Source organism: Gossypium hirsutum, chromosome D04 (genome assembly GCF_007990345.1).
Source record: "Gossypium hirsutum isolate 1008001.06 chromosome D04, Gossypium_hirsutum_v2.1, whole genome shotgun sequence".
NCBI lineage: Eukaryota > Viridiplantae > Streptophyta > Magnoliopsida > Malvales > Malvaceae > Gossypium > Gossypium hirsutum.
The window spans coordinates 7,126,940-7,138,254 of NC_053440.1; the positions used below are offsets into that span (position 1 = coordinate 7,126,940).

General features: G+C 32.5%; 2 protein-coding genes across 18 annotated transcripts; both read right to left on the reverse strand.

Moving 5' to 3' along the window:
- Positions 1-541: 541 nt before the first annotated feature.
- On the reverse strand, positions 542-4,250 carry LOC107934353 (EH domain-containing protein 1). 16 transcript variants are annotated; one of them, XM_041091847.1, is made up of 12 exons: positions 4,084-4,244; positions 3,904-3,973; positions 3,678-3,776; positions 3,529-3,608; positions 3,174-3,242; positions 3,031-3,082; positions 2,791-2,843; positions 2,658-2,700; positions 2,165-2,278; positions 1,632-1,858; positions 1,229-1,351; positions 542-902 (listed from the first exon to the last, which is right to left on the reverse strand). In XM_041091847.1, exons 2-9 carry the CDS (start codon positions 3,923-3,925, stop codon positions 2,187-2,189), a joined length of 510 nt encoding a protein of 169 aa, XP_040947781.1. In that variant the 5' UTR covers positions 3,926-3,973; positions 4,084-4,244; the 3' UTR covers positions 542-902; positions 1,229-1,351; positions 1,632-1,858; positions 2,165-2,186. The 16 variants fall into 16 exon arrangements, 14 of the variants coding, with proteins under 14 accessions (XP_040947781.1, XP_040947780.1, XP_040947778.1 ...); XM_041091846.1 differs by having other exon boundaries at positions 2,791-2,846; XM_041091844.1 differs by having other exon boundaries at positions 3,678-3,973; positions 4,084-4,250.
- Positions 4,251-8,269: 4,019 nt separating this feature from the next.
- On the reverse strand, positions 8,270-10,029 carry LOC107934332 (uncharacterized). 2 transcript variants are annotated; one of them, XM_016866737.2, is made up of 3 exons: positions 9,750-10,015; positions 8,847-9,631; positions 8,270-8,643 (listed from the first exon to the last, which is right to left on the reverse strand). In XM_016866737.2, exons 2-3 carry the CDS (start codon positions 9,626-9,628, stop codon positions 8,430-8,432), a joined length of 996 nt encoding a protein of 331 aa, XP_016722226.1. In that variant the 5' UTR covers positions 9,629-9,631; positions 9,750-10,015; the 3' UTR covers positions 8,270-8,429. The 2 variants fall into 2 exon arrangements, with proteins under 2 accessions (XP_016722226.1, XP_016722225.1); XM_016866736.2 differs by having other exon boundaries at positions 8,847-10,029.
- Positions 10,030-11,315: the final 1,286 nt, after the last annotated feature.

Consider the following 11,315-nt stretch of genomic DNA (forward strand, 5'->3'; position numbering starts at 1 on the left):
CTAAAGACAATGACCTTTAGCGGCGCTTCTCCTACAAACGCCGCTAAAGACCATGACCTTTAGCGGCGCTTTTCCGACAAACGCCGCTAAAGACCATGATCTTTAGAGGCGCTTTTCTCACAAACGCCGCTAAAGACCATGATCTTTAGCAGCGCTTTTCCCACAAACGCGCTAAAGACCACGACCTTTAGCGGCGCTTTTCCCAGAAACGCCGCTAAAGACCACAACCTTTAGCGACGCTTTCCCACAAACGCCGCTAAAGATCAAGACCTTTAGCGACGCTTCTCGCAAAAACGCCACTAAAAACATAACCTTTAAAAAAATTTATTCTAATCAAATAATATTTATTTTTATGATAAATATTATATTATGTTTTATTTTTTAAATTTGAACTTTAAATATATTTTTAAGGATAAATAAAAAATATTATTTAAATTAAAATTTCTATGAAAATATTAACTTTAAAACTAAATATAAAAATTAATTAATTTAGTTTTAGAATTTAAAATAATAAATTAATAACACAATTAAAATCCAAAAGTTAGAACTCAAGTTGTCGTAAATATTAAAATAAAAATTTAAAATCAAAACTAAAATAAATAATACATATGAGAAACAAACTAAGTGAACCTACCTATGACTATACACATCACAAGAGAATTGAGTTGAAGCTCTATCAGCAACATCTTTAGTTTCATTGGTGCTGCAATTGACACTCTTTTCTATCTCAAGATTGGAGGCAAAGTCTATGTCATCTAGGACTTCGGTGAAGAATCAGAAATTCCAGGGTCTGCACAAGGCTTTTGCACTTCAATTGCAGTTGAAAACCAAGGTATACCCTGTTTAGCATAGAGCAAAATGTAGGCTTCCTGGGACAGCACAACTTCTTCAACACAAGTAACCTACAAAAGACAGAACATGACCATTATGCATTATTATTCTAAGTACCATCAAAATGTTACCGAGTATATTACAAGTTGACACTTAAATTTCAAACTTAGGATGGAAATTTGCAATATTAGTGAAATTATCAGATCCAAATGCTTAAAGAACAAGCAAAATATTTAAAGCAGTCAGGAAACAGAACCCTCTGTAAGGTATCCTTCATAAGCAAGAAACTTTCAACAAGAACACATTGTATCCAGTTCAGAAACTGGATATGTTAGTAACTATCCTTAGTAAAAACCAGAATGCACATTAAAATGTGAACAAATTCATCAACGCTTACCCTTGAATCATTCATCTTATGCCACATATTAGGAGAGGATCAAATGTAGCAAACATAGTGTCCAGAAGTAGGTCTGAATCCGGAATGTTTCACAACTGCAAATAGTTGATACCTCAGTTCCTCCTATTGCAAAAAGGATAACAAATGAAACAAGTTCAATAATCATGCATTAAACATAAATTTTGTCTTGTCTAATATGCTCACAAAACCAATAATCATGAATTCAAAATCTTTTATATTATTTGATAAATAAAATATTTTATCTTTCTTGCCAATAAAATAAAATAAAATAAAAAACAAGAATCAAATTAGTTCAGCTCCAAGTCCTTAGTCAAATTTAATTAAATCTCAAGTTTTTTGTCAAAAGAAAAGAACATATATAAAAAACCAAGAAAACACATACCTAGTTTGATTGGCAAAACGTCGTTTTCTTTGGTAGGTGGCCATTGGGAAGATTAACAATTAATTAAGAAGATGAAAGAGATAGACCTTGAAGAGTTTTTGCAAGCAAATTGATTAAACTTCTTCTATGTCCCCATGGGAAATATTGTTCTTCATGATATGTGAACAGAAGAATTTTCCAGAGGTACTACCATCAGTGATGATAATGTATAAAGAATTTTCCATGATCTGAGAACATGGAAAGAAAAAGCTTCAATTTTCATTCTTCAAAAGGAACTGTGGTGCATGGAACACCAGCTGAAAAACAGAAGGGCACTAGAGAGTAAGAAAGAGAGATGTATAAAGAATGAAATATTGTCTACACCTACTCAACTTCAACCATTTTTTTCTTTTTACACTAATTCATGCTGTATATGTAATTTTACAGTAACAAGAACACATAAATAAATCAAGAAAAAATTTATGTATAAGACTTACATAGAAAATCATTAACAACATAGAGTTAAAACTGAGTTGGATCTACAACTCACTCACCAACAATGGGGATACAAAATCATTAAAATGATATGTAACTTCTAAAGGCTTCAACTTCTGAAGGTACAATCTCTTTAAGCCGCCTATAATTGAAGTCACAGAGGACAAAGATATCTGTTCTACACAAGAAAGGATTAGTTACACATGCTAAGGATGCAGATAAATAAAAACACACTAAAAAAGGATCAAGTAAAGGAATTAGACAGATATTACCATCATTAACAACACAAATACCAAAGCTAAAAAACGAAAGTGTTATGGAAGTAAAATAAAGAGAAAAATATGAATTTGATATAAATAAAGGAATTATTTATAACCCTAAACCCTATACCTAGACTAAAATGGTAGTAACAAGAGCATCAGCAGCAAAGGAAGATCAACTATAAAATGACAAAACAAACCTTCTTTGATGATTTTGAAGAAAACCATTGAGATGCAGGTGATGTTTGATTTGAAGAACTAATCATCAAAGGTTACAACAAGAAAGTCATACCATTGCTTTCAAGGCTACTTGACTTTGAAGATTGTTTCTTTCTCTGAATAAATCAAGCAAAATGATAAGAAATTCTAGACGCTAAGCATATGGAACATAGAGTTTAAGAAGGTAAAAGTAAGAAGCCGCATACCATGATTAATGTATCTAAGCCTTCCATTACAGGAGGTCTAATATTCTCAAAATCTACTGCAATATATCAGCATACCTTAACATTAGCTCTGACTATTATACAAGACTATAAATGTACTGGCAAGACAACCAAAAAACAGTTTCTAAATAAATAAATGCACCTCAAAAGTTTTCAGAATGAAATAAACATTCAAACCATGCAATTCAGAAAGAGGGACATGCTAAACCATAATATCATCACCATTCAGGAAAACATGTGATATTTGATGACCTTCTTGCGCCAGCGAAACCAGCTAAGCATTAAAAGTAACAAGAAGTCAGATTAGAAGAAATCAATAAGCATATATATTATATCATAATCCAAAGAAATTTGCAACTCCTAACCTGCATAGCAAAAACAAATTCTTTGAAACCAAGAAATCCCAGTCTCTTAGAATCAGCAGTTGCCCACACCTTTAAGGAATCAAAACAAGAATGTAGCTGAATCATTTAGAAAATAGCATAAAGGAAACAAGAACAGTAATCAAACTCAAAGTTCGCTTGGATTTTGCTAAATTTACCGAAAATCAAACTTCAATTATTCAATTGAAGATTTACTTTTGGAGATTACGATCAAGTAACAGAAGCAATTAAAACTTCCCTTATGTTTTTTTAATAGATACTTCAAGTTTAAGCTGAACTTAAATAAATAAATAAAAATAAAAATCACCGAAAACGATGAAAATAGAAGAATATTGACCTGCTTGAGATCTGGTCTCGGTAAATTTGACATACCAAAAAACTTGATTGCATCATTTCCAGTAATGCGTCCATCATTATCTACCGAAAAGAAGATATTAAAAAATTGTAAAACTAAAATTTGAACAAAAAGTAAAGCTAAAATCGTACCTGAATCAGCAAAGTTGAACCACTCTTGATAAATTTTCTGGTGTTCTTTAGAGCAGGAACCGATCCGACCGATCCCAATCTCCATTGCTGAAGAGAAAACTGTAGATGTTTTTCTTTGAGTTACTTCAAGCGTTCGACAAAAGAGAAGCTGGCTTCGAAACAGTAGAGAGGGAAAGAAAATAAGTAAAAAAAATCGAACAAAACTGAAAAAGGAAAAAGAAAATACACTGCTGAAAAAGGAATTCCATAGATCAATCCCTGTGGTCTTTTGGTATAGATCGGAAAACCCTTTTGTCCTGATTCAGAGAGAAACAAAACACCAAATCAATGAATCATTTGTCATATGCATATATATATAAATTCATGGAGAGAAAAATAAAAGGTTTATGGATTTGAACGGTATTACGAGATGTTGGGGGCAAAGGAACTCATGGAATTTTGAGATTAAAAGGGAAAAAGAATTAAGTACAAACTTTTATTTGGGTTATTTAGGGCACGCGAGGGAGATGAGAAGAAGAGGGAATAACGAGCGGGTAACCAAAAATCATTTTTTTTTGGGAGTGAGCGGGATTTTGAATATTTTTTGCGGCCGTAAAAAACTATTTTATTTTCTACCATGCAACATCATTTTGCTATAAATTATTTCATTTGGAATAAAACGACACCGTTTTGCTATGCTAAAAATTTTTTATTTTGTCTGTTAAAAATTATTAGTTAAATTTAATTTTTTATTTAATTTTTTATTATTTTTTATAAATTGGATTTTTATAAAAAAATTAACTACTCTCAAAATAAATATAGTATATTTTAATAAGAAAAAAATGATTAAATGCCGCCAAAGCTCGCATATTTTATAATTTTTTATATTCAATTATTGTATATTGCATATCAATTTTAAATTAATAATATTTACAATTTATTATTATCTCTTTTACAATTATATAAGAACCTATTTAATATATAAATTAAAAAATACTAATTAATCTAAACCTTAAACCCTAATTTGACTCTGAATCTCTAAACCCTAAATCACTAATTATTAACCCTAAACCCCCAAACTTTTAATCACTAACCCCTAAACCTTATTTAATATATAAATTAAAAAACACTAATTAATCTAAATTCTAAACCCTAACCCGACCTTGAATTCCTAATCCCTAAACCCTAACCCAACCCAGAATTCCTAACCCCTAAACATTATTTAATTAAAAACACACTAATTAATCTAAACCTAACCCCCTAACCTCTAATCCTTAAATCCATAAACCCTAAATCCATAACTGATCTTAACCTCTAACCCTTAGCCCCTAACCCATAAACCTTAAATCACAACCCTTAAATTAGAATCCCTAATCTATAATCCCTAATTTCATAATCTATAAACCTTAAAATTGTAACTTTTAATCTGACCCTAAATCCTAAATTAACCATATATATACTCTAAACCATATATATTAAACCCTAAACTATAATGATAATTAAATTAAATATTTTAAAATTAATACTTAAAATTAATACTCTAATTTCATTTGTCCCTTTTCATTCATTTTCAGTTCTTACTCTTGAGTAGGTACTATTAGGTCATTGTTGTGTTCATGTTTGATTAACTAAATATAAAATTATTTTTGGTAATAAAATTATCAATATATAATATTATTTATCACCATAGTTGGTGTTTTATATTACTTTATTTGATTTATTTAATCGAACTATCAATTTAAGTTTTATGATATTTTATTTTACTCATAATTTAATATATTTTTCTAGTAAAGTAGTTTAAATAAACTGTGATTGAAAAATAATAATAAATAGTTAGGAGTTAGGACTTCTCTTTAATAAAAACATTTTGTATTAAACAATATTATTTGTTATCATTTAAATGTAAAATTGACCAATATATAATAAATACAACGAAATATCAATTTTTTCAACTTATAATAAAAAAATATAATTGAAACATTACTTGAGAATATATCAAAGAATGAGATAATTGAAATGGTTTTAGATTTTATTATTATTAGCGGCGCTTTTTAAAAAATGCCGCTAAAGATCCGAGCATTAGCGGCGCTTCTTCAAAAACGCCGCTAAAGATCCGAGCATTAGCGGCGCTTCTTCAAAAACGCTGCTAAAGGCCAGAGCATTAGCGGCGCTTCTTCAAAAACGCCGCTAAAGACCAGAGCATTAGCGACGCTTCTTTAAAAACGCCGCTAAAGGCCCCAAAAACTTAGAAAACGATGTCGTTGGGCTTAGGCTTTTTGCGGCGCTTTTCAGAAAACGCCGCTAATGCTTATTTTTAGCGGCGTTTTCGAAAAAGCGCCGCTAATGCTCTACCTTTAGCGGCATTTTTATAAAAGCGCCGCTAGTGCTCAATTTTTAGTGGCGTTTTTTGTTCAAACGCCGCTAAAAACGCCGCTAAAAGCCTGTTTTGGTGTAGTGGACATCCAACTTCGAGCCAGAAGGGGGAGTATACGGCATTCAATGTCATGACACTGGTCCGACAAGGTTCATTTATAAGCCAAGGGTTTTTTTGTCCGCACAATCATAATTAACATGTTAAGCAGCTTGTAATTGACCTAATATGGTCATCTAACCTAAACACTATAAATGATAGTGCTCAAAACTTAATTACAGAGCTTAGTTCATGATTTAAACTTTATTTTCGGTTCTTAGTTAGGTTTTAGTTTTAGATTTCAATTTCTTTTTTAGATGTAAGCGTTATTTCAAGTTCAACCTCAGTTTAGTTTATTTTTGTTTCTATATTGTTTCTATTAATTGTTCTTTGCTGAAATCACAATCAACACATTCATTCAAGGGTTTCGAGATTCAAGCGTAATTCAAAATCTACAGATTCTTTCATCACTATTCTACTCGCTTTATTTTACATTTGTTTAATGTTGAATAAAGTGATAGAAAATCTTGCATCTAGAATAGGTCGTAACTAAACCCTAAAAAGCATTAATGAACTGAAGTGAAATTAATTAGCTTGAGATTAGGGTTTCGCATCTATTTAGTTAGAGTAGATTAAGTGGAATAAACCCTAGAATTGACAACTCTAGGAAGTTATTTAGGTAGATGAGGCCGAAAGGGTAGTGTGCTAGGAATCAACTTAATCCAACCCAGTTTAGTTTATCAGGTTGAAAGACAAGTAAACTAAGTCGATCAGTTAATCTCGTTATAAGCTGAAAGGTATTAATTAGGTTAATTGTTATCTAGTTAGTTAAAAAACCTAGACTTAGGTTAATTATAAACACGGGAGTGATTCATCCTTCTGCTTGCATAATTCTGTTGACAATGATTTTGACACAAGTAATATTTAGTCCTATTTAGTGTGTAACTCGTATTATCAATTTAGGCCCCCTTTGGATGGGCGGTGCATTTACCTGTAGTTAATGTAAAAAAAGAGGTGGCGATGAGATTAGATATTGTACCGATACTGTAGTGTAAAACAAAAAGACAGTTAAACACACTGCACTAAAGGTAAACGCCCAACCAAAGGGGACTTTAGTTTAAACAAGCCTCCCTTGGTACGATCCTCGGAATACTTTTTGTATTTTGTTGTAATAAACTATATTACAATTTGACATGTACACTTGCAGACACCACACCTAATTTATATATCTGATTGAAGTTTTCTAAGCCTAGGCACATGCATGCTGGGGTACGGTCATTCTTACATTTTTCCTATGCTACCATCTGGGATGGCCCAGCAGCAATGGCACAGTCATTCTTACATTTTAAGCTCTCTTTTCTTCAAACGAAATTCCTATAACTGCCTTTTTTTTCCTTTTTAGCATGGCTAGGACAGTAAGCAGTTATGGGTGATTTTGAATGAATTTTCTTCCTCTGACCTTTCTGCTCTAGATTTCTCTTCTTCTTTTCTTCTTATCTAAGCACACATGCTCTTGAAAGCTGAAACTGAACTCAACTTCTGCAATTACATTCATTGACTAATAGGTTTAAACTCCGTCCTTTTATCATTGATTCCTTCAATTAGAGAAAAAGAGGCATCATGATCCATGAGCAGCTTCAAAGTCCCAACCTATCTTCCACCCCTAGCCACGAAAAGGGGATGGAACAAAGAGATAGAGAGTCCCCAAAACTAAGCAAAACTCTTACAAGAATGAGACGTGGTTATAGTGATAGGAAGCGAAAACATGGCTAGATGGAGAGAAAAACTCGAAGCCACCAAGAGAGGAAAGGACCCAGGACTCCACAAAAGCCAATCTCAAACCTTTAACTCCGATGGAGAGAGAAACGGAAAACAATGGAGAGACATAAAAGCCAACAGAGGGGGGGAATGGAGATATAGACCAAACCAATGAAAAATTGACAAAAACAGTGGTGAGAACTAAACAGTCAAGAAATCACTCTAAATATATTTTTCAGTAACAGATCTAATTATTACGAAATAAACATTAAAATTATGTTTCTTAAAGCATAGAAACCTTCCGAGTAAACTCTTTCCTAATTGAAAATATGTACACTAATTGATTGACGGTGCCAACACTTTGAGTGGGTATCAAAATCATTTTTGCTTATTTTCTGTCAAAAGACTTATCAATTATTCCCAGCTTTAGTTTTTTCAAACTATATAATTTCAATCCTTTGTAAACGACATTGATAAAACATTCACATTATATTACACCAAGAAACTGTATAAAACTAGACCAACATTCTTAAATAGAAATTTGCCTCCACTTGCTGCGACAGGAAACTGGTCAAATTTCATAGACAAAAAACAGTGTGGAAAGTTCAAGAACATCGGCAGCAAGAAAACCAGGAAAACCAACTTCGACTCGAACCATTTTGGGGTGAAACCGGGCTTTGTGCCTCCTTTTCCTCTGTAAATTCCTTCTTCTCCTCCTCCAGCGGCTGCTGGGGCAGTGGTTGCTGCTGCTGGTGTGATCCCTTAATGTTTTGGTCAGCATAAACGGAGCTCAATCTTCCACCATCAGTGGCTGTCAACCTGAAATGAAACCGAAAACAAGTCAATGTAATGCTTTTGGTGGCTAAAGGAGATGATAAGCCCGCATCAGAAATCTTTTCAAGTACTGAAATTTGCTAGATTGGAAAGTGGCACGGAACCGAGCTTAACCTATTTTCTACTAAAGAAAAACGAAAGCATGTAACTATGGACATAAGATGAAAGGAGAAACAATTAGAACTTACACAGGGAAGGTAAAGGAAATGCTGATATTGCTGTCCTCAGAAAGGCTGGACATGCAATTCATAGGCAAAATTTTCACTTCTGCGGTAGGTTTCTTTTTCAGGCTAAGATTGCCAACAGCTGCACTATGATCCACAATCGGAGAATTGTCAACTGAACTTTGAACCTCAACCTCAGCCATCTTCGGCTCGCTATGGCTATGGTCTTCTGCAACTTCATTGGTTTTGGCCACTGTAGCTTCATTTCCTGAATCTTTGGCTGTATTTTCATCCATTGCAGCCATATCATCCAACTCTTTCAGAGACGGTAACACGTTCTTTTGAGCAATGATTTGCTCGTCTAACTTGGTCAATTCTCCAGACTTGTATAACATAAAGAACTGATCCTTTGAGAAGCTGCCATTTCCCACATGAATGCTGAACAATGATTCATTTGAAGCAGTGCTCCAATCCATGGGCGTTGCAGGCTTCTCACTGAAAACCGAAGACGGTATCCTATTCGGTACGTAGACTTGCTTTTCTTGCTTATCGGTTGAACTCGCAAACGAAACACGAACCTTTTTTGGTGATTTGAGTTCGGATTTCCCGGTATGATCATCATTGGAGTCATTGTTTCCAAGGAAATCAAAAAGGTCCTGAGATGAACCTGATCCTGATGAGGAATAAGAGTCTGAACTTCCATGGCTTGACAATGGTTTAATTTCGTTCAAATTAACTTCATAATCTGTCAAATAGTGCTTGCTGCTTCCTTCCCCTTCTTCATTAAATTCATGACCACTTCCCATATTCTGAATCAGAATTGGCTTCGTGAGGTACAAAATTAAAGTAAAAACTAAGGAAATTTACCTAAAATCTCCGTTGAGCTCCGAATACAGTAGAAACATATATAAATGAATCAAAACTCACTTAAAACATTGACAATAGTATTGGATCTTCAAGAAGAGCAATCATACTCTCTTCAAAGCAGTCTGCTAAAAAAGGGATGAAAGAATGTAGGGGAAAACTAAGAGGAAAAGAATGGGATATAAACAAAAAAAGATTTGCAAAAATGGGTAGCAAAGAGGAGATTTCGGATGGCTAAACGAGCTTCTTTTGGAGGGTTTTAAGAGACTAATCTACCATATTTCTTCAAACTAATTGAAACAACATTTACCAACTTACTAACATAGTGAGGTTGGGATTTGTTTTGGTGAGTGGGGTTAATTGAGTGCTTGTAATTTTGATAATTAGTTTACCTTCTCCATCATTAATTCGGGTTTCGGTAAAACGCAAATAACAAAACAATCCCAACTCATAATAATTACAGTTTCTTACCAAAAGTTTTAATAATATACATGATATTTTATTATAAGAATTTGGATTTTTTTATTACTTTTTAAAATAATAATTAATTCATAATTAAATAAGTTTGGAATACAATATTGATGCTATTTTAAATATCTTATATTTATAAATAAGAATTTTGATTCTATTAAAAATTAAATAAATTTATATAATTTATATTAGTAAAAAGAATGTAATAATTTTAACATTCTGCTTACCATTCTTACAAAAGTGGCAGCACCAATATTCATTTATATTGATGCTTAAGAAGTTTCAACAGCTCTTAATTCCACAGATGATGACTGGTCTGAGTTTGGTAAAGTCGTACATGAGAGTATCAAACCTTGCTTAGTTCAACTAATATTTTGATTCCCTGAATATTGGAACAATTACATTTTTACGAATTTTTTTAATTTTTAACTACATCCTATAAATTCTACTTCAAAAAAAAATTTATATTTGTAAGAATGGTAAGTAGAATGTTAAAAAAAATTTACTAATACAAATAAACCCTATATATAAAATATTATATATATTAAACTTGCTCTTTAATATCTATATATGAAATATTATGTGTTATTATATATAAGATTGTCTTTCTGTTTTTATTGAATTTTTTTACAACGATAATATTTTATTTTGTTAGAGTTTTAATTTTTATAATGCTTGTATTTGCTTTAAAAAATTTCTTACCAAGGCCTGTAATTTTTATTAAGAAGGAGAAGATATTATATAATAGAACAATTAACGGTAGCAAAACACCAAGCCAATTTCCACTTTTCAGGCCCTTCGAAACTCGTTTAACCGTAGCATTACTTTGAGTATAAAGGATTAAAATCCAAAATGGGTGTCTCATCAAAACTTCTCTGGTAATGTAGGATGGGTAACACTCTTCGTTCATAATTTACCTGAAATGATGCATCGAAAGGGTCTTTAGATGATTTTCCAGTACCATGAGAAAGTCATTGATGCTTTTATTCCCTAAAAGAGATTCGAATTCGTTAGGTTCACGACAATGAATGATGCTCTTATACTTCAACATAACTCAGAACGAATTTCTTAAGGAAAGTCAGATCACAAAAGGTCGGAGTCCTTCAAACAAGTTAGAGCTGCTGTTGGTGCATTGAACATTTTCAATCTCCATGATGT